A 24,448-nucleotide genomic window follows, 5' to 3' on the forward strand; every position below is an offset into this window, starting at 1 on the left:
GCTCTGTGAACATGTGAGAAATAAATGCTTATTGTTTTAGACCATTGAGTGTTTGAAAAGTTTGTCATGCAGCAATAGCTGATACAAAGAATAACTCTGACTCAGGCATGATTTCACATCAGAGATAACATTGGAATATAAACCTTTTTTGGTTAGGCCTATGTTTTGTCAGTTATAAGGAAAAAATGGTAACAAGTACCTTAATTAATTCCCAATCATGTCTTCTCCATACTGAAAAACAAGGCATTCATATGCTATGTATAAATATCACATATATGTTTAATATGTTTAAATTAGATGACATATACATATTGGAGAACATACATGGGGATAGTCATAATTTTTGTTATTGACCACATATGGAATAGTCAAAGAAGATAGGCAATCTCTTACCTACTGCATTTAGACAGAATGCAGTATGTTGGGATTGATTCTTACTCACTTGTGACTGTTTCTGTTGGATAAGTTGCAGAACCTCATGGGTGAGCCGGTAATCTTTGGACCGAGCATCAGTGAAAACATAGATGAAAGAACCAGGAAGAGAAATTTCCAAGGCAATTTTTATAGCTCCGATACTCATTTCTGGACAATCACCACCACCCTGTTGAGTGGAGAGAAAAATTCAATTACCTCATCAGCAAAAACAATTGAATATTTTGGTTATAACAAGGTACTTTGGGAGTTTTAGAACTGAGCAAGTTTTCACTTTTATTTTCTGGCAGTTTGGCACTTTGTTCAAGAAGGGATGGAACAGATGTAAAGTGATATGAACTAGAAAAATGCTTACTTAGGGATAAGTTAGAAATTCACCCAAAACACACAAACTAATAGCTATATAAGTTTAAAATTAAATGTCTATTTACTCTCCCCTCTCTTACATGATGATCTCATATATCCCCTCTTCTCTTACTTTTTCTCATTCTTATTTGATGACCTTGCTTATTGTATTGAGAAGACAGGAGCAATTAGAAGTGAATGTTTATAAGCTCCCACCACAATACCTGTTAACCTACCTGCAGAAGCCGCCAGATGCTTGCCTTACTCGTGAACCACTTGCTTGCACTCATGGCTGTGCACCCATGGCTAAGGCCAACTACTTACCTGGGAACTAATCAAGGTGATCTCTCTACTCCATCACACTCTTTACTAAATCTTTCCAGCATGGCATGTCTCTATACTCCTTCAAACTTCTGCTCACTTCGTACCTGTCAGAGAAGCTTTCCCTGACTATCTGACATAAAATGCATTCTGTTTGTCATTCTTTTCACTCTGACTCTGTTTCATTTTCCTATTAACCCATAATCTGTGTGTTTTATTTTCTACTTGAATAGGCTCAATATGTATTCCTAAGCAAAAACTGTTCCCACCCTCAGAGGAATTCTTGTCATGTTTATTTCCTTCATAATGATGTGGATTTGTACATGAAATTGTGAGCTTGCTGTATTTACAGTTTTATGCATTATATTTTAGAATTACATCCTGTTTGGTTCCATGTCATCAGCATTGTTTAAAACCACAGGTTTGAATAATGGAATAATATTCTATTATGTCTATATTCCATACTTTAGTCAACCATTTCTCTGCTGTTGAAATATTAGTGCTCCTTCCAATTTTACTTCTCCATCATAAATGGTAGATAGATAGACAAACAGACAGACAGACTGATAGCAATAACTATAGGGCCAAGGGAATGGACTTTTGATCAATATAATTTGAGCGATTAATAATTGCTGAACACCTGGCTAAGATTTGGTCATCCAACAAATAAGCTAAAATATCTTGTCCTGAAGGAGTTCAGGGCCTAGAATAAGCAATCACATAAAAAGCAGGGCAGCCTGGGATCATGTGGGCTTTATGGCAGTAGAGTCCAACAAGTAAGAGCTCTTTCTCAGAAAGAAAATAGTTATTCCATGAAAGGAATAAGGCTTTATCATTAAACTCTGGAAATCCTATTTGATTTTCCTATTGGGTCTTTCGCCAGGCTCCAAGAGTCTCATATTCTGATACAGATACCATGAATACCATAGATCTAATCAGGGTCATAAGAACCAAGTATTAGAATAGTTTACAATGTAGCTAGCCTGAATGAAATAGAGAATCTTTTCTTGTACTGGATCCCAATCAAAACTTACAGTCTTTGAGTATTATTTGTTCAATAGGTTGAAACAGAGCATCAGCTGTTAAAAAAATGACTCTAAAACTGAGAGACTCATTAAATATTAGGTCACTTTCTTAATTGCATGGGGCTAGCAGATGTAGGAGCCTGATCTTCACTTTGGAAAATATACCAGCAATAGATTCCCCAAAATTTTATTGAGTTAGCAGTCCTTTCTCTTTTTGCAGAACTTATCTCCTACCTTCTATCACTTATATGCATTTTCGAGGCATTTAGTTTAACAAATCACACCGCTCTCAACAACTTGTATATTTGTATCTTTTGACCATACTTATCTCTCAAGTTCTAATTTTACATTTTCAATTTCTTGTTAGACCTCTATTCCTGGGTGTTCTATAGGCATCTCCAATTTAGTGCATCTAAAACAGAACTCATATTTTCTGCTTTGTCATCCCTATTTTGTTTACAGTACTATCTGCATATTTAGTTTCAAAACCTGAGTCATTTTTGACTCCTCCTTCTACTTTCATCGAATCAGTAGTCATTCATTCGACTTAAATCTGTCCCTTCCCTTTCTCTTCACCTCCTACTAGTCACTTTTCTTAACACAAATTTTATACATGTACAGACTCCTATCTGATTTTCTGCTTTTCCTTCCACTTTATTTTGCCTGCAGTAAAAAGCTATATACATCACGTTCCTCCTTAAAATATTTCACTACTTGTGTTGGATCAAATAATCTTTCTAACTTTCTATCTCCTGTTGCCCCTTCTCCACAAATTGCACCCTTTAAGCTGAGATTACTTTCTCTTCTTTTAATATTCCCCTGGCTTCACGCCTTAATGCCATAACAATTTTCATTCAAGTAGTCTTTCTACTGTTCTATCTCTACCATCAAACACTTCTCAACAAAACATGCATGCCTAAATTCTTCCATTATTGTATAAGCTCACTGATGGCAAGAAACTGCTTTGCTGAGTCCTTGAATCTTCAGTTCATAGCACATTTCTGGCTTAAAGTCATCACTGACTAAATATTTTTCAAATTAAAATATTATCTCACAATGGTTGAGATAATATGCCTTCCCCTCCTTAAAGCTTTGTTTCCAGTCAAATGTGCTTCCTCACTCTTCAGATGTATTCTACTCTGCTTTACACTTTAGTGGTACTTAACATATTTCCTTTGCATAACAGTTATTTGTAGGGTTATCGTGCAACAATGACCCTAAATGAAAATTTATGTAATTGGAAAGTGGGAAATAGACAGACATGTTAGTAATTTTGGTATATTGGATAGAAATAATCTTTACTTGCAGCCAATTTTGTATAATTTGTAATGGATATTCTGGGATGCTCAAAAAAATTTAAATTCCTATTGTATATTCAGAAGCTTAAAGAAAAACATTTCTCAACTGCACTTGACACTGTGCACCCGAGTGTGAACCACAATATAATTTATCCATTCTACAAGCATTTGTTGAGTGGCCAAGTACACAATACAACTCCATGGTAGTATAATTCTAAGGAGAGATTAATGTCTTTTACTAATTGTCACATGTGTACCAACACACTAGGAGAAGTTTTCTGTCTACAGGCCAAACATGAGGACAGCTAAGAAATATCTAGAGGCACATATTAGGAATAGAAGGAATGATAAACCTTGTCCCGTTATTGAGGGAGAGACCCTCTCTGAGCCATTTGACTTAGTATAAATTTGCCCTAAGAGGACCTATAGATGCCTACTTCCCTAGGAATCCTGAAACATTACCCAGGAGTAGACTGTAGAGACCACTAGAATCCTTGAAAGGGACTCCAGATGAATTCGCCCGATTGGAATCTCCCCAGAACTTCAGGCTCCACCTAAAATTGAACGCAGCTCTAAAAAAATCATGTACTGAAATAGGGTCCCTAAGACTATAAACACTTTTCAGCCTATAAATTTGAATAAAGCAGTTTAACCACATATTAATAAAATCAAGATGGTCCACAACCTTTTCTGTAAGTATTAGAACCACCTTATTTTCCTGAAATAAAAAAGCCACTTTGTGAAACACTGGAGCTTTGTGTATGTGAGGCTTCATAGTGGTTAATAATCAAAGGAAAGAGCGTGGTGAGCTGACACAACTAAAACCCCACAGAGAATTTCACAAATATCATTTTATTTACTGGACTTTTATAATATCATGTACTCTAAAATGAATTCTTTAACTTTTATGAAAGAACTAACAAAAAGTCTCAAAGCAGCCAGGAAAATTGGAGAATGTCAAGTAAAAAGAGAACATTTTAAGCCAGGCATGGTAGCACATGCCTGTTGTCCCAGTTACTTGGGCGGCTGAGGTGGGAGGATCCCTCGAAACCAGGAATTCCCATCCAACCTGGGCAACATAGCAAGCTATCTCTTAAAAAATAAAATAAATGTTTAAAAAAGAAACACTTTGACTCACACATGTCAGAAGCCAAGATTGGATGTGCTTATACATCCTTTAGGAGTGCTCTATATAGCTTAATTATGTTTTGCCTGCTATGGAAATCAATGTATTCTTTATAATAAAAATGACTGTTCTGCCCCAAATTTTACATTTGCAATATAATCTGCAAACACAGATTATATTGTAATCATATTGATTATAAGTGTTCTCAGGAATAAAATTCTTCCCAAAGTAATACAGTATATTTAAATTATTACCTTTCTGCTTCTAGCTAACTGAAAATTAAAAGTAAATATTAACTAGTAATTCATATCTTAATAAAGCTATGTGTCTATCTCATTGCGGATAGAAGGTCCTGAAAAGAAAAGTAAGTTCATTCTTTTTCCAAAAGAAGTTAACATACAGTATTATCTTGTTATAAAAGCTCCCTATCTGATATTTGAGTTTGGTTTCCTAATAATTTTAAATCATAAGTGGCCATTAAAATGATCTATGAGGCCAGGTGCAGTGGCTCATACCTGTAATCCCAGCACTTTGGGAGGCTGAGGTGCGCAGACTGCCTGAGTTTAGGAGTTCGCGACCAGCCTGGGCTACATGGTGAAAACCCGTCTCTACTAAAATACCAAAAAAAAAAAAAAAAAAAATTGCCAGACATGGCGACATGCCCCTAGTCCCAGCTACTCAGGAGGCTGAGGCAGGAGAATTACTTGAACCCAGGAGGTGGAGGCTGCAGTGAGCCGAGATCGTGCCACTGCACTCCAGACTGGGTGACAGAGCGAGACTCCATATCAAAATAATAATAATAAATAAAATGATCTATGAAAGAAATGCTTTACCTCTGCACTAACACAGTAGCCACTACCTAGCCTCATGTGGTTACTAAGCACTTGAAATGTGGCTAGTAAAAATGAGAAACTGAATTTTTAAATTTTATTTTAATTAAAATTTAAATTAAAAAACGAAAGCAATGCTAATTTTTATATTGATGACATATTGAAATATTTTGGATATATTCAGTTAAATAAATAGATTATTGAAATTAATTTCAACTGCTTTTGAAATTATATACGTAGCTCACATTATTTGTTGGGACAGTACTACTTTAGAATGATACATTTGATTGACTTATGTAGACTTCATTTTAGACTGTTAATTGCCAGGCATGGTGACTCATATCTGTAATCTCAGCAGTTTGGAAGGCCAAAGAGGGCAGATCTCTTAAGACTAGGAGCTTAAGACTAGCCTTGCAACAGAGGAAATCCTCATCTCTTAAAAAAAAAAAAAAAAAAAAAAAAAAAAAAAAAAAAAAAATTAGCTGGGTGTGGGGTGTGGTGGCACACAGCTGGAATGTGGTCCCAGCTACTCAGAGGGCTCTGGGTAAGTGGAGGCTGCAGTGAACTGTGATTACGCCACTGCACTCCAGCCTGGGCTACAGAGTAAGACCTTGTCTCAAAAAAAAAAAATTAATTAACTAATTAATTAAGTCCTTTAAAAGTCTGTAGCAGTTTTTGACCTGAATACCAAATAGAAAAAATGTAAAATCATAATCCATAAACATTTATGATGGAAGAATTTACAACTGAAGAATTTAAATCTATAAAAGCTCTTATTGATTTAATCAGCACTTTTCTTGGTAATAAGATACTCTACCTGTGTTAATTCAATAAATGTCTACTCTGCGCCAAGTGCTGAGAGAGTATTGTCACAAACATTATGTTATTTATTTTTTATATCAGTGGATAAGGTAAACATCACTTTTAACATGTTTTATTGACTCATTTTGAAAATCCTTTTTCAGGGTCACACAACTAGTAAGTGAAAAAGCAGAGATTTGAACTCAATTATTCCTGGCCTGAAAATTCATGCTAACTCCCATGAGGCATTTTATTACCTTCTAGAACTTCTGTGACTATAAGCAAGTAGCTTTATGGGACACTGTATAATCAGAGGAAGAAAATTCCCATTCTTCTAGACACCTGCAGAATATTGTTTATTCTTTTGTGGTATTCAATAAGATGTATTATAATTTATATTTCCTCCTACTAGATCTCTGTTTTTTGGAGTACTTAGTAAGTGTTCCATTGTTGTTTGATGAATGAATGGATAAATGACTAGTGAGTAAATGGGTGAAAGATTTTCAAAGCAATCTTGACATATTCTAGGCACACTTAACATACTCAGCCTGAGCTTGACTTAAGCCTAGCCCATCCCATTTCAAGTAATATAATTCCAGAACCAAACCTTCTAAAAGTACAAGTGTATAAAGCTAACTCCCCCTATGTTTGATCTCTCCCCCACACCCCTCTCTGTCCTGGCGTACCATCAGGATTAATAACAGGATAAAACCAACATAGCTATGTAAATATATTTCCTAAAACCACAGAAATATGTGCGTGCACGCACACACACACACACACAAATGAAAGTTATAATGGAGAAGAACTGTATAATGCATAGAATTAGCTCTCTAAATGCATTTTAGAAAGGGTCTGACTTTGTTAACCCGTGCTTTTATTTGAACCTTGAAATATAGATAATTAGTATCAGTATGCACAGTCCTGCTCAATATTTTGATTGACATTTTATCTTTATAATTCTACTGATGCCTACAATTTACTAAACTGCCAAAGACGTTTCAGATAGAAAAACGTGTACTAAAAAAAAACAGAAGCATGTGAGCTTTCACAGTAAATGTTGCTCCTGGAATAAAAAAAAAATTTTTAAAAACTGTAACTTCAGAGTTACAGTGATAATTATGTTCACAAAATGAATTCCTGGAAAGCAAGATTAAATAAGAATGAATAGAAATCTTATCATTCAAGGGAGTATTAAAACACAGATTATCATGCTGTCATTTCTAAATACAAGACAGTGTAGGAGTGGCACTGGAATAAACTGAACCTTTAAACTGTGAGAGGAGTGGGAAAAAAATGAAGTCCCTGTTCAAATCCTAATGGGACAATGTACATCAAATTATGGATCAGAGAGACCCAAGAATGTTAATCTCAGAGCAAGCATGTTCCCATGCCTTATCATTTATCTTCTAATCAACCTATTTCAATTCTTCTCTTCTCACCTTTTCATTGAACTCGTTTTTATATCAATTGTTTTCCAAGTGCCTAACTCTAAACAATAAAAAATTGAAACTTTTTATAGGCTCATGACTAAGTCCAAAATAATTCTCATTAGTATTACAATATTTACCCTTATTCTAACATGAGTATAACCTACTAAAGTTTGCACTTAGTTTCAAAGTCAGACTGTATCCTTTTCACATGGAACCCCCATGCGTGAAATGTCTTATTTGTGTAATCTGTCCCTTACCTATAAAATTTAGGTATGAAACTCAGTTTCAAGCTGAACAAAAAAAATTTTTTTCTTTGTTTTTCCTTTTTTTGTTGTTGAGACAGGGTCTAGCTCTGTCACCCAGGCTGGAGTGCAATGGCATGATCTCGCTCACTGCAACCTCCACCTCTGGTGCTCAAGAGATTCTCCTGCCTCAACCTCGAAAGTAGCTGGGATTACAGGCACCTAACACCACGCCCAGCTAATTTTTGTATTTTTAGTAGAAACAGGGTTTTACCGTGTTGGCCAGGCTGGTCACAAACTCGTGACCTCAGATAATCCGCCCACCTGAGCCTCCCAAAGTGCTGGGATTACAGGCGTGAGCCACTGCACCCAATCTAAAGCTGAACACAATTTTACAACTCTCAGTTCTCTTTCTTAAAATACAGTTGTGCAATTCTTTTACCAAGAAAATAGGATGTATATGTGAAAACCATTAAATTACATCGAGTCTAATTTACAGTTGCATCAAAGCAAGTATAAAATAAATTAGAATAATTACAGAGTTTGTCAGTGACATGTGCTAGCTTTTATTACTTGTAGAATATATTGCAGGGATGTACTGAGAGACAATCAGAATATTGCAGAGCCCAAACCTCAAATCTCCAAAATCAAAATAAAAGATGTTACATCCCAGGCAATCAAACTATGCTGCTCTTTGCTACACATTCATTGATCACCAAACAAGCTCAAAGAAGGTGAAATCCAAATTAAAGCATCAAAGAACTGCTGACCACAATTCCAGGCACAGTAAAGGTAACAATCACAACAATGTCCATGCTTTCAGATTATCACCTGTCACTGGTAAGGATTTAACTCATCAGGAACTGATCTTTCAACTCGTTGGACCTTCATTCAAGGGAGGTAGAGCTTTGGTAGGTCTTCAGGGGATATGTTTTGTTGGGTCTTCGGAGGAGGTTCAGTTCGCTTCAAATAAAATATAAAAACTGCACTATGTACCAGGCACTCAATACTTGATGAGTAAATTTTAAAATGTTGTACCTAATACTTTAAAAAATATCAAAAACCTCATAATTCACATGAGTTATAACGCACAGTGAGTGGTCCTTTAAAGAGGAAAATAGGATGGAGTCAATCAAGAAAAAAAAAAAATAACAAAAATACCTTCTACTTATCAGAAGACATGTAGAAGTAGACAGGGTTAACCATAGGCAAAAATGGGAAACTAACAAATTATATCTTGGTATTCTCAGTCACCCTTCAGTAATCATCCTCTTCTCAGCTTCTTAGAGAATTCTTTCTTACCCCCATTCAAGGATTCGGAACCTTTTCTTTTTTTTTTTTTTTTTGAGACGGAGTCTTGCTCTGTCTCCCAGGCTGGAGTGCAGTGGCACAATCTCGGCTCACTGAAAGCTCTGCCTCCCAGGTTTAGGCCATTCTCCTGCCTCAGCCTCCCTAGTAGCAGGGACTACAGGCGCCCGCCACCACACGCAGCTAATTTTTTTGTATTTTTAGTAGAGACGGGGTTTCACTGTGTTAGCCAGGATGGTCTCGATCTCCTGACCTCGTGATCCGCCTGCCTCGGCCTCCCAAAGTGCTGGGATTACAGGCGTGAGGATTCGGTATCTTTTTATTGTGACCTTCAAAATTAAGACACTGCCATTGCCCTGGTTGGAATGGATTCCTGGTCCCACCTAACAAGTAGCTCTCTTGTTTGCTTAGGGAGCAAAAGCCAGAGCAGGCAGGGACAGGGTCTAAGAAGGTCCTACTAGCAAATCATCATTTGCTTATTGAAGGAGGAAGCATTCACCATACCTAAACTTGCTCTGAGCAGACCGTCTTGCTCCGAGTTCTTCCTCTCCTGTGACCCTTCTCTGTTTTTCCTCTCTGCTAGTCAAGACTCTACCTAGCCATAGAAATTTCTCTCTTCCTTCTGCTCCAACACTCACATATGGATTCTGCATGCCATCTAGCACATTTGGTATTATCTTTGTTATTACCTAGTTAATGAAGATTGTAATGCTGTGATTCCATATTTAATGTGGTAAAAATATATTTATACTGCTTGTGTTATTTCCTCTCTTGGCAAAATGGAAAAATGCATTTTTACTAATAAAATCATTGTGATTTACAAAGACATCATATTATGAGAAAGCTTGAGATACACAAGTTTTACATTGTTTTTAGTAGTCATTTAAAAAATGATGAAATAAGATCTTAAAGGAGACAACTACATATATGATAGAGCAAATAAATCAGGATTTTAAAAAAATCACCATGAATATGAAAGGACAGAGACCTAGTTTAAACATTTATATAAGGAAACCTGGGGGACTTAGCTGATGATGGAACCAGTATTCAATAATGTAATATGCCTGCCAAAGAAAGCTGATATCAGCCTCCAGCATTAAAAGACGCTACCCAGACATTGCTCCAGAGGAGCATCTGGCGACAAAGATCCAGGTTTCATCTGGCAACAAAGTCCAGTGCTATCAAATCTTTAACTAGTGTTACTCAGGTCTGGGGTATTGACAGGTTGCTGGAAGGCATTCTAACATCTGATGGGGTAACCGGACAAATGATATTCAAAATCAATTCCAATACTAAGACTCCTCAATTCTCCTGAAAATTTTTTTTAAGGTCTAGGAATAAAAAAGATGCTTCCTGAGAACTAACTGCTCCTACCCAGTTTGGATAGAGAAAAAACTCCAATTTTCCTTTGTGTCCATTTCACTGAAAATGAGTTTGTTTTTTAACTGCAGCTGCTAGCAGCTCTGAAAAAAAATGAGATTTATAGTTTTCTCTAGGAATCCTGGCTGTAGGTCAAGGAACATTCTCCCAGGAAAACCGTTTTGATCTCCATCCTTACCATCACCTAAAAACTAACAAAATCAGATTTAGTACTGATTTTGTGGGGGACAGAACAATCTGTTGCTTGCCTAAGTAGCACATATGGATTGAATTCAGGCATCATAGGTTAGTGTATTCTTTTTCTTAAATGTTATTTGGCCACAGGAATCTGCAGTATTTACCACGCAATGACTCATGTATTTACCCTTAAGGATATTCCCATAGATGCACACTTTGAAAAGAAATTGAAGAAATTTCCCATTATAATCCACATCCACCCTACTCTAACCACCTGTATATTCCATTTTGAAAAAGCAATACAAGAGTCAAAATAGGCTTCAATATTCTTTGTCTTTGAAGTTTACACAAAAGATCACAAAATCAACCACGTATTTGCTTCCGGATAGGGTACCAAAATGGATACCTAAAAAAGGGCCAAACATTCCCATTCCTGTCCTCCACCGTCTTGTCGCAGTCTCTATTCCTTGTTCTCTGGGGATATAGGACTGTTTGTCCCTCAGAGAATTCTTCACTCTAGCAGAAACTCTAATAGAAAACTCGAACTGCAAACTAAAGTTTTAATAGATGCTTCATTCAGGCCCAAAGAAGTTTCAACATAAAAATAAAAACAATCAAAACACTACCTATGAATGTACCTACAGTACACACGGTACCTTTCAATATCTTAAAAATATTTTGTTCTTGTTTCTCTCCAAAGTGTGCATGAGCTTAAATAAGCTTATCATACTTAGTACCAAGAAAATTTGCTGAGGAAAACCAGTGATTTTATTATTAACTTTGTCATTTGCTATTTGGTAATTTTTGGTGGGCCAGTTACTCAAAGTGATTGGAGATAGGAATGAAGTAAAAATATTTAAGAAATAAATTCATTTTGTGGAGGATGAGATCAGCCCTAGACATACATCTGTCTTTAATTCTTTCCTACTTTGTAACATACAAAGAGAAATTATATAAATAAATAAGTTAACTTGATTAGATCAATAAGGTTATTTAAACAGATACTTAGAAGGAAGTAGTAGAGCAATAAAGGAAACTGGCTTTGGCATTAAATACCTCCAGTTTTGAGACCAGCTTTGGTACTTGCTATTTTTGTGACCTGTGTAAGACATGTTACCTAATATCAAAAAGCTTGCGATTCCTCATTTGTAAAAAGAAATAGTAATATGTATGTGGGTATAAATTGAGAAAATGATTTTAAAACACTTACAAAACCTTTTGCAAGGCACATATTCCAAAACTGTTGCTCATTTATGACATAAATATTTGGGGATTATTTCCCTTTAAAGAACTTTGGAGTACTAGAGCTAGTAGTAGCAATAGATAACATTTATTGAGCTTGTACTTTGGGCCACTGTTCTGCTTGAAGGTTTGTACATACTATGAGTTAGATGCCTTATCATACTTTCTTCCCTGAATTAAATACAAGCCAGTACTCCTTTAAAGTGTGTGTGTGTGTGTGTGTGTGTGTGTGTGTGTGTGTGTGTGGTATTTGTAAGAAACTGTACATCATGAAAACTTAAATGGAAATTAAAACTGCTTTTCTAAGTTGAATCATGTCTAATCATGTACAAAAATGAAAATCAAACCTCTGATAGCTCTACGTTATATCTATGTCCACGCTGACATATAATGCCTTTTCTTTCCTTTTTTGATTCATTTTTAAAATTTATTTGCTTTCTTCGTTTTTCTAGCCATATATGTTTGATTTTTAAAAATTCATATGGAAGAATTCTCTATCTAGAAATTAAAGTTACAGTTTTACACAATAGCATTTTTTAAATACTAGAAATTAAAGTATATATACCAAATTGGCATACTAAATTATACTTCTAAAATCAGCATTATTTTGTTCTCCTCTTTTTAGCAGTCTTTGCCTTTCTGGCCCAGGGTATTTCAGATTCTCTTTAGGCAGTTAATTCTATCAACTATTCTTCTATAGCAAAACATTCTTTTCCCCCTAACCTTAACCTTCCAAAGTTTAAACCTATTTATTCTTGTGGACCTCACCCTATCTTCTTCATAACTCTATCATGTTGCTATGTAAGAAAGCTTTTCCAGATATTTTTAATCATATTTCTACTTTTTTAAAAAGTCTATTTTATTAAAAGACTTTACTAAGGAAACTTAAATTATGTGTGAAGCTTTCGATTTGGGGGATCAACAATTTATACAAAAGTTGGCATTGTAATCTCATTATTGTAGAAATATATTGGTGTTTTGAGGGGTTGTGTGTATGTGTGTGTGTGTTTACACTTTGAATGTTTGACTAATGTACTTTTTGTTCTTTAAAACATTTGGATAAAAGACTTGAAAGCATATCACTGCCAATACCATTTTCTAAAACTCAACAAGCTTTATAGTTTCTTATAAAGAATGTGTCCCGAAGCAAGTCTTTGCACTGTTTTTTTGGTTTACAAGGATATTAATTTCCAAAGCTCTGTGTAATTTGAATACCATTTGTTGTCATTTGTCTTTCCTTCTTTTCCCCAGAGAGAAAGCACAGTTGTTTTCAAGTTACTTCTCTGTATTCCAGATGAAATAGGACAAAGGAAAATGAAATTAATGGTATAAATTTAATAAATTAAGTGTAATAATTTTTTGCTAATTTTTTCCTGGAAAATTTTAGATTGCTTTTTCTCAAGTTAATTCCATATCTCTGGAAGAAAAATAGTCAAGCCTGTTGTAATGTTAATGGATGATCAATGCACTTCAAACTGAATTCACTTCTCTTGTTTTCAAAACCAATTTAAATATGAAAGGAATATTTTTAAAAGTCTTTTTATAAAGTTCACATTAGTTTAATAGGATAACAATACTTGTTGCTATTGATATCAGTGATTTTGGGGGAGTTACTAAAAATGGTAGAAAGGGAACTAACTGAAGAAGGGTTTGAAAATCATACATAAAACAGAATTTTGTATCTCATACTAAAATTTTATGAAATTTGTGAGGTTTCTCAAACTGATTAATGAAATAATAAAGTATTCGATAAGTAAACACTGAACAAAATATATCCTTTAGGGTAGTGTTAAGTGATGACATATTTAACCTTTAAATTTTTTGTCACTGATTTAAGACCGAATAATTCACTGAAATCTTTGAAAGCAAAAACACTTCCATGGTATTCCCAATGCCTATAATAATGCCTAATGTTGAATGAAGGGAAAAAGTAAATATTTGATTTTTTTCCCTTGCTGGTTGTTCTAATTAAGCATCCTTTTGGATCCTATGAAAGTGCAAAAAGGGGAAAAAAATAAAAAAGAAAATCTCATAAGATACAACCTGTCCAGGGTAAACCTACAGAGAAATAGACCCCAGCTTTTATTGCATGGGAGAAAGACAGAAAAAATACTTTTCTGAACGGAGGTAAAATTACATAATCTTACAGAGTGTCTGTATCATATTCAATTCCAGAGGATGGAGGGAGACCTCTGGAGAGGCAGTCATGCAGTATGAGTCAGGAATCAGGATCCTTCACCCTGGAGTCAAACAGAGCAAGGAGGGTCAGGGCACTCCCTACAGATCCTTCAGAACAAAAGAAGGGGAGAGGCAGATAATCAGGAAGCCTGTGCCAGGTCTCATTGACAATGTAGGTATTTTCATTCTGGCCAGATTTTCAAGAATATAGTCTAGTTGTATTCTCACAGAGGAAAAAAAATGAATACAGTAAATGCCTTTCTGACATTCTATCTGCTAGAAATCCCCATTACTTGGCCCTTCTGATTATCTATAATGTAATAAAAACTGATAGTTAGGTTTTTGGGGTATTTTCTGTACCATCAAGTAAAGTTTAAATAATATTTGATACAGTTTTACTGTTAAATGTACATTTTTAAAAGAAGCCACCTCAAATGGCACTCATTTATTCAACAGCTATTGAAAGTTTACTGCAGACACTGGTTTATCTTCCAGATGAAGCACAGGCTAATACGAGCTACAGGGCTTTTGTCATCAGGAACTCAGTGCAATAAGGGTACATGAAAGCATTTAAACAACCAGAACAATGCAATTTCTAATTTACAAGATCCATGAATATAATATAAATTTCTATGGAAATTTTTTTCAGAGAATTTGGACATCCAAAGTGGCAAAGAATTTTCTACATTGAGGGAGAGAAAAGTAAATAGTAAATAAGTAGCAAAATAATGACTGAAAAAATGCCATGGTATAAGAGAAAGGAAATGGAAGACTGTTGGTGAAAAAAAGGTCAAAAAAAATTAAGTAAAAGAGAAAAATAGTCAAGAGATAATAATATAAATCTACTTACATATTCATCAACATAATTCAATTTAGTATATAATTTACAAATGGAGACATGCACAAAATAGAATCACCCTTGAATACACATTTGGAATACCAAACTTCCAGTTTCATACCCTATACCTCAATTATGCTTATTACTATGTGCAGATCTGAATCAAGTCATTTATCCAACAGTGAATCCATGAAAGTATTATACTTCAAACTCTGATTTGGACTCTGTTAATCTGTATATTCTGGTATATTCATTCATTCATTCATTCATTTATTAAAAAGTGAACAGGTTCTATATGCCAGTCCTATTACTGGGGTATTTAATAGGCTAAATTATACACAGTCCTTCAATGTCAACTCCCAACTGCTTTATGACAGAGAAAGGTAGTGAGAAATGACACAGCTGAGATAATAGGGCAGGATTCTCTGAGGAAGTGGTATTATTTAAGACGAGATTTTGAATACAGGATTTTAAACTAGGTTAAGGGAGTGTGGAAATGAGGGCAGACTGAAGGACAGGAACGTTCTGTGCAAGAACAGCATGTGCAAAAATGCCCTGAGGAGATGGGTGGGGATACAGATATGGGGAGGCTCTATGCAAGGCCCCTGCAGCAGAGTACAGAGCCTGGGAGAAAGAGTGGTACCAGATGGGAATGAAAGGTGGGAAGGTCTCAGGTCACTCAGAACCCAGAACCATAGGAAGAATTTGATGAGGTGGGGGTAAAGAGTCAAGTAGACATGGTACAAGGCAGAAACTTTCAGAGCTGTATTCTGAGATCCCTTTGTCTGCAGAGTAGAGAAGCTAGGCCTGGAAAATAGAAGCAAGAATAAATGCAAGAAAATCCCTTAGAAGCTTTTCTGCATTAGTTTAGACTTAAGATATGGTAATTGGGACTCAGATGGTGTCAAAAGAAATGGAGAGGAGCCAATTGATTTAAAAGGTATTTAGAAAGTTACAAACAACACTTAATAACAGTTGGACCAACTATAAGGGGTAAAAGTGCAGGGTGTATTAAGGAAGTATCCAGATATTTGGCTGGGTAACCAGAATACTATAACATCACTCACAAAGGTAACAAAGAGGAGACCAAAGCCAAGGATTAAGCACCAAATTTAGGGTACTGGAAAAATAACATTCATGAATTTCATTTTAGAAGGCCATTATGACATCCAAGAGACTGAAAAGAGGGTCTGTTCCTCAGGAAAGAGGTCAAGGCTAAAGCATATTTACATGGTATGGATGACTTTACCTAAGGAGAGGATAGAAAATGAGGAAACAGAAAGGAGCCAGTTTCAAAACCTTGAGGAACACCAATATTCAATGGCCAAGTGGAAGGAAATGAAGTTTCCTAAGAAGTTGAGTAGGAAAAATGAGATTAAAAAATGAAACATGGATGAGGGAATGAAGTGTGTCAAGCAGGAGGGAGAGTCCAATGTTGTCAAACACTACAGAGATGTCTATCTGTTATGATGAGGACTGGAACATTTCCATTGCATTTAGCAAAAAGGATATCACTGGTCACTAGCTAATGATACTTTGATACAGTAGGAGGAATGGGAACTAGATTGAAATAGATTGAAGAGTGAATGGCAGAGATGGGAGTAAGGAAATTATAGCAGTGAACATAGACAATGTGGTTTGCATTGAGGGAATTGAGAGAATAAAAATTATTGATAAGAGGACCTGAGAAAAATGCAGAAATTTTTTGTTGTTTATTTCGTTTTGCTTTTTATGGTTTTGTTTGTTGGGATTTGTGTGTATGTTTTTTGAGACTTGAACATATATATTTAAAAGTCAACGAAAACTCCTTTTTGGCTTTCTTTTGGAGACAGGGTCTCACTCTGTCACCCACACTATAGTGCAACGGTATGATAATAGCTCATTGTAGCCTCAAACTTCGGGGCTCAAGTGATCCTCCACCCTCACCTTTTCAAGTAGCTGGGACTACAGGCATGCACCACCATGCCTGGCTGATTTTTTTTTTTTTTTTTTTTTTTTAGAGTCAGGGTCTCACTATGTGCCCAGGCTGGTCTCAAACTCCTGGCCTCAAATGATCCTCTTACCTTTGCCTCCCAAACCAGCACTGGGATTACAGGTGTGAGCTACTGTGCCCAGCCTCAATGGGAACTCTTTAACAGTTGAAAGAAACAGTTTGATAGCATTAAAATCCCAGGAAAGTCAAGGAATTTAGATCAAGTGAATAAGGACAGGATAGGTGCTGGATGGAAATGGGATATATGTTACATACAAGGAAGCAGAGGGCTTCCTTTGCTTGTGACTATATGTGAAAACGAGGTCACTCTCTCAGAGTAGATCATCTGCTGAAATAACTGGTAGTAAAAGGGTGGTGAGATAAAGGTTAAAGGAGAGTGAATAAGATTTGCAATTGTCATTGAGAAGAAAGGCAGATTTTATTGATCAAAGAAACATAGTAACATCATGGGAGTATTAAGAGTCCATTTGAGTTAGGTGGCTATGAATTCACCAGAGAATCAAAGCGTCATGTTGGGAAACTTCAACAACATTTCGCCATTTGTGGACAAGCATGAACAATGCAGACAGTTGAGGTCATTCAGAAATGAGATTATGCCTTTTGAATAGAAAGGCAATGGACAAAGGAGAAAAAGCAGTGTTTTAAACGATTTAAAAAACTCTGAGCTAGATTAGAAGAAGTGAAAAAATAAGAAATCTGATGGCCTGGGAGACAGTGCAGGGGTCAGTGGGCTGGAGTGTTGCTCAGGGTAAGGGAATGGTTGTAGTGTAAAAAGTTGCACCAACCCACTCAGTGCACAGGTAATTGTTGATAAAGATGTCTGAATTATCCGAGAGAGGAAACATGATAACAAGATCTAGGGGATGTTTGGATGTTTGTGGAAATAGATGACTAAGACAGAGTAAGGAAAAGGTCATCGAAGATAACTAGTAGCTCAAGGAACTGAAAAGGGACTATTCTGACTAGGTCATTCTCATAAATGTTGAAGTCACTCACAATAATGGCACCCCTGGAGAGAAAGGGCAGCCAATGAGGCAGGTACCAATATCTGAAATGAATGATGGAGAGTGGCCAAAAAGTCTGAGGATAACAGGGGCAGAAACCACAGAAGGTAGTACAGTGAAATAGCTTCAGAGAAGCACATTTTTCAAATGAATAAATTCAGCACCAAAAGAAGGTGCATAGCAACTTTACCTCTAAGTTCTGTTTTCAGAATAACATTTAAACCAATGTGATCCATCTTCTCTAATAACCAAGTTATGTGTACAATCAAACATTTCATATGGCTGACTTACAGCAGCATAGAATATCAAAATTACCTTAGTTATGCCATTAATTTTGTGGGAAAATAATTATTAACTCTTCCTTATATTTCTAAGCAAAAAGACTTATCTAGAGCAGGGGTCAGCAAACTTTTTCCTTAAAGGGACCAGTCTGCCACAATTACTCAACTCTGCCGTGATAGTATAAACCAGCCATAGGGAGTAACTAACTGGTGATATTTCAAATCCCATCTGTCCTATTTCTGTATCTATTGTTCAATTCATTCTGAACTCAGGTGGAGGGCTGGGGGGTGTGGCAATTATGGGGTCCCTTAAAAAGCCAACAATTATTTCTTTTAGATTTAAAAAATAAAGATAATCAGCCAAAGGCTGGTGATTTTCCATTCCCCCAAGAGAACACTGAAAGCAAGCACTCACCTGAACATATAGTTCTCTGAGTTCATATTGAAATTTCTTGGGATCTGTGGTAATTGTCACTGGGCCAATTTCTGTGAAGATAAAAATGGCATAGGTCAATAAATAGTAATCAATGGCATTAAAGACTTTATTGTGTTTATGGATGGCTTTTCACTGTGCACTACATGGTTACTTATTAATAAGAAATAGTAAAATACCAAATACTCTTTCTCAATTTGTAGCTACAAGGAATAACTTATAATTTACTGTAAAGTATGCATATCTAAAAGGGTAAATTTTTAACCATAGGAAATGCAAGGAGGAGTAAAATAGTCACAGGACAAAGAATCAGGAGAGCACAGTTCCAGTTCTTTCTTACTCTCACCAGTCAGTAAATATTTATTAAGCACCACTTTGTTGTTAGAATTTAGATGAATCACTTATTCGTCCATAATTCAGTTTCCCCAACTTTAAAGTGAAAATTTGTTTGCAACCTTTCTGTAAGTCTTAACTCATTCAAAATAAAAAGTTTGGTGCTAAACAAAAAAAGAAAAAAGTGAACATTCACTGCCTATCCCATAGGTTTTTAAGAATTTGGAGATGTGGCCAGATGCGGTGGCTCACACCTGTAATCTCAGCATTTTGGGAGTTCAAGGCGGGCAGATCATCTGACGTCAGGAGTTCGAGACCAGCCTGACCAACATGGTGAAACCCCATCTCTACTAAAAAAAAACAAAAAAATTAGCCAGGCATGGTAGCACATGTCTATAGTCCCAGCTATTCGGGAGTGGAGGTTGCAGTGAGCCGAGTTCATGCCACTGCACTCCAGCCTGGGAGACAGTAAGACTCTGTCTCAAGAAAGAAAAGAAAAGAAAAGAAAAGAAAAGAAAAGAAAAGAAAAGAAAAGAAAAGAAAAGAAAAGAGCCGGGCGCGGTGGCTCACGCCTGTAATCCCAGCACTTTGGGAGGCCGAGGCGGGCGGATCACAAGGTCAGGAGATCGAGACCATGGTGAAACCCCGTCTCTACTAAAAAATAGAAAAAAATTAGCCGGGCGCAGTGGCGGGCGCCTGTAGTCCCAGCTACTTGGGAGGCTGAGGCAGGAGAATGGCGTGAGCCCGGAAGGCGGAGCTTGCAGTGAGCCGAGATTGCGCCACTGCACTCCAGCCTGGGCGACAGAGCGAGACTCCGTCTCAAAAAAAAAAAAAAAAAAAAAGAAAAGAAAAGAAAAGAAAAGAAAAGAAAAGAAAAGGAAGGAAGGAAGGAAGGAAGGAAGGAAGGAAGGAAGGAAGGAAGGAAGGAAGGAAGGAAGGAAGGAAGGAAGGAAAGGAAGAGCATTTGGAGACATGTAGTTGCAAGGACATTAACAGTGCAGGAAATAGGCCCTATAACTTTTTTTCTCAAGGCTGGGGTGGCTGAACCTGGCTATCGCCATTCTCCTGAGCTGGCTTTGACCATAACATAACTACCTTCAGGGTTGTGGCCATCCTCACAACTGCTCAGATGTACTACACAAAACTACTTCTTCCAGCAGGAAAATGTGGGGCCACTGCCTTCCCTGGAGAGCCAAGACTTAGATCATAAGTCAGGTGAATAGAAGGATCCCAGATATCATGGGTTAACTTGGAAATCTGTATATACATATATATTTGTATTTTTGGTTGAACCCAGCATGTCTAAAGTAAACAGTTCAATCCCGAGCTTATTCTCTTTAAAAAATAAATCAATTCTTAACATAGATAAACCAAAAGTGGCCATTTATGGGTATCAATTACTTTCCCCAGAGAGAATCCATGTATTTAAGTAATGGTATTAAAATTCATCTGGGTACTATGAGCTTATATATATCATCTTAAATTCTCAGGGTGGATGAAAAGCTTCCTATCTTATATAATGAAGGTATAGACTCATTCGAAACTATAATGTGCAACTACAATGCAAAATTATAAATATACTTAACATTTAGCTTTTACAAAATGTTTTCTAGCTTTAAAGGCATACTGCTCAAAAAAGAGCTTATAACTCCAAAGAACAATACTTAATTAGCCAAACCTTCCATAACAAGCTACATATGGTACAAAAACAGACTGTAGTATTTTAAAAGTAAATGAGACAAATTGGAAGGGAGGTACAATTTGTCTGCCATAACCCATGTAATTTTTCTTAGAAATAACAGGAAAAAATGCCTCAATCCTTCACTATAGATTAGACACTTTGCATTTTGCAAAAGGAGTGGAGAAGCAATTGGAGAAACTGTGAAAACGCAAACATCTGCATTCCATACAAAGCAAAATCATCATTAACCACGTCCCAAGTATATGGAAAATGGGAGAAGCCTACTCCCTCAAGACTAAACAAAGGCATACTTTGCAAAGGAATGCAAAACAGCAAAGAATATGCCAGGCAGTTACACCCTGACATATAAATTGTCAGTAGCATTGTCAAGCCAAGCTTCTATATTCCCACATTGCATAATACTGAAATAATCTAAGAATTTAAAATTCAAGAAGTAGAAAGAAATACAAAGAATACTAGAAAAAAAATTATATAATAATAAAGAGTATAAACATGCAAGGACATTCCCTACAGTAATAAAAAATATCTCTGAATATATGCCTGCTCTTCAAGAGTGGGGATCAAGGGATGTTATTAAAATAAGAGGACCAATTAGGCTTCATTTTAGTTAACCAGAGACTCTCAAATATCCACCTGTTTTCAACAAAGATAGGAAACCTTTCTTAAAGCTCATTATATTTTTGCAAACCATACTGGACAGCTGAGATAAATCTTTATCAGTTATGAAACATACTCAGGAGAGGTAACAGCTTGCTGAGCTGTCCTATCCCTCCAGCTGTAAGCATCCTTTCCAATTCATTTTAATTGAATGATATGACTATTTGGCAAAATCAGCCCTCCTCCCTTTCAGAACTTGCTTCCATTCCAGTCTTTCTTTTCACATAACAGAGCCCTGTGCCAGCTGTGTCATTAGCAATTTCCTCTTTTCTTCCTTTTCCCTCATGCTGGTTTCATCCCCTGCCAAGCCTTTGATGACATTCAGCAGGTACAACTTTGTCCTCTCTTCCTGCCCGAACATGGTCCTCCAGTGCTTATAGAATTAAATGGGAACTCCCAAAGGTAATCCAGGCCTTCACTACAAACTTCAAACTTTGAAGCTATTGCACTTCCTTACCATTTCCATCACTGTCCCCCTTGTCTTTCTCCTGCCCATGTACCTGTCAAGTCTATAAGGCCTGATTCAAACCTTATCTTTTTTAATATTTTGCCTTTTCTCTAATTTGCTTTACTATTGTCCTGATAACATTGTTATAACAGAAAGTGGAAAGAATAGAGCTGCATATTTAACAAAATGCAGAGATCATTTCTACGTTACTCCGTTTATTTTATCTAGTTGTTTACAAAGAAAACTCACACATAAAAAAGAAAATAACCATCAATCTCAAATGTAAGTATAGAGCTAGAAAGGGCATTAAAGATTCTTTGGTTCAATCCCTTTACCCTACAGACAAGAAAACTTGAGGTCCAGAGACAATGCAATTGAAAAACTTTGGTAGTGAAGAAAGAGGTGAAGATATCTGATAACATATTTTATGTTGAGTGACCTATGCAGCTTGCTAACTTTCCCTGTTTTCCAACATCTCCATTCTGTGAATTATATCAAGACTAACATCCTTCTCCTTTCCTCTGGACTATGGGCAGGATGAGCTTCTTTGGAGTCCAGAATTTTAATATGATGCACACAGTACCCAGCATTCTTTGTTGTCACATGCCTATATATTTTTTAGGTTATTTGTTGTTGTTGTTGTTGTTTTAAAACAGGGTCTTGCTCTGTCACCCAGGCTGGAGTGCAGTGGCACTGTCACAGCTTACTGCAGCCTTGCCCTCCCAAGGATCAAGTGATCCTCCTGCTTCAGCCTCCCAAGTAGCTGGGACCACAGGTATGAGCTACCATGCCCAGCCAATTTTTTTATTTTTTGTTGAGACAGGGTCTCATTATGTTGCCCAGGCTGGAGTGCAATGGCATGATCACAGCTCACTGCAGCCTTGACCTCCCAAAGCTCAAGCAATCCTCCTGCCTCAGCCTCCCAAGTAGCTGCGACCACAGGTATGAGTCACCATGCCTGGCTAATTTTTTCATATTTTTTGGAGACAGGGTCTCACTATATTGCCCAGACTGGCAGGGTGAATATTTTTTAATAGACTGAATATCCCTCTTGCCTTGTAAATACTATAATCAACCACACTAAGCAACTTCGCTAGAAAATTGCCTCTCAAATCTATTTAACAAAAAGATGTTGAACACCTACTGTTTGCAGTTGCCACTGGTAACAAAGATGAATGAACATGAACCCTGTCCTCAAAGTCTCACCAGTCTAGTGAGATAAAAATGTAGATATGTAATTATAGTATGATGTAGTAAGGGCAGAAATAAAAGTGTGGAAAAGGTAGTGTAAAAGTACTAATTGATAGAGACTTTTTTCCAGAAAGAACCAAGGGAGATTTCAAAAAGGATGTGAAAGTTCTGGATTTCAAATTAGTTAAAACAAAAGTTATTTATTCATACTGATTTCTTTTTAAGTTCTATATATCAAATTCACAAGGTATTCACATCTTGTGTCAAATAAGTTATTACATATCACTACCTATATTTGCAATAACTTGTATAATTCACAATACTCTATAACACATGCTGACCCACTTTAAGTCTTATAACAACCTCATAGAGTAGGTAGGATATAAGTATATAGACAATAGAAGCTTAAGTGATTAGCCAAAGTGGCCCAGCCTCTTTAAGGGCTACCACAATACCAAGTGCCAGCGACATGATAGCCAGCATCTACCATATGATACTATTGATTGCCTGATTGCTTTATTCATACCTCACTTGACTGTCAGCCTTGAAGGGATTAACTGCCTCAGTATACATTCAGATTTCTAATAAGTGCTTGAATATAGGAGGAAGGAGGAGAAGGACAATAAAAAGAATAAAGATTAAACCTAGGCCTTCAGATTCTTTATTTCTTGCTTTATCACTACATCATGGAGCCTCAATGCTATAGCTAAAGACCATGCTAAAGATCAGTGAGGACACTGATTAATCAACTGAAAAAAATTTCAGTTTCCTATATAACCAGAATGGTTTATTCTTTAGTTTAACCAAGTAAAGTTGATACAGAAAACTGATACAATTTTTCATATATAACTTATTTTTAAAAAAAACATAAGGCAACATGTATTATACAAAAATAAACAATTTTTTTGTGCTTCAGAGACCATTTTTTATTTTTAAAGAAATAATGTCTGAAACTCTAAGGAAGTCTTTTCTCTTTTCAGTAATTTTATTATTTCCCATTTCCTAGGGATTTATCAGATGGGTTGGATTTATTTCCAGCATCTCAGCTATTGTTCTCTTAATCTGAGTTGCTGGGTTGTACTTAAGAAAATAATGGAAAGAAATTCACAATGTAATATTTTCTTTCACTGCTTCATTTGGCAAGATCAATATCCAGCCTCTCACTTCCTTTTTCCTTTCCACTAACAGATTTCTGCTACTTGTAGTTTTTCTTTACTCAAAGTGGTTCCTTGATAATGAGAGGACTATTTACTGCTGCCTTATGGGGTCTAAACACTGCCTAGATATAATTTAATAGCCATTTTCCCAATTTCTTTGTTTTTTTAAAAAAATATATTGTTCTTAACTTTATATTGATAGTTACACATGAATAAATATATGAAAAGCTAAAACAAGAACCCCCTGAGCTGCATTATAAACTAATCAATATT

The 24,448-nt window shown here is 36.2% G+C and overlaps 1 protein-coding gene across 7 annotated transcripts in view; it reads right to left on the reverse strand.

Moving 5' to 3' along the window:
- The window catches only part of HMCN1 (hemicentin 1), a 454,658-nt gene that overhangs the window by 330,070 nt on the left and 100,140 nt on the right, over positions 1 to 24,448 (reverse strand). For all 7 annotated transcript variants that reach the window (XM_073011674.1, XM_073011672.1, XM_007989160.3 and 4 more), the window contains exons 2-3: positions 18,670 to 18,740; positions 443 to 601 (exon numbers count right to left, since the gene is read on the reverse strand). In XM_073011674.1, the coding sequence (XP_072867775.1) occupies positions 443 to 601; positions 18,670 to 18,740 (230 nt within the window). The remainder of the gene's footprint in view (positions 1 to 442; positions 602 to 18,669; positions 18,741 to 24,448) is intronic.

This window comes from Chlorocebus sabaeus, chromosome 25 (genome assembly GCF_047675955.1).
Source record: "Chlorocebus sabaeus isolate Y175 chromosome 25, mChlSab1.0.hap1, whole genome shotgun sequence".
NCBI lineage: Eukaryota > Metazoa > Chordata > Mammalia > Primates > Cercopithecidae > Chlorocebus > Chlorocebus sabaeus.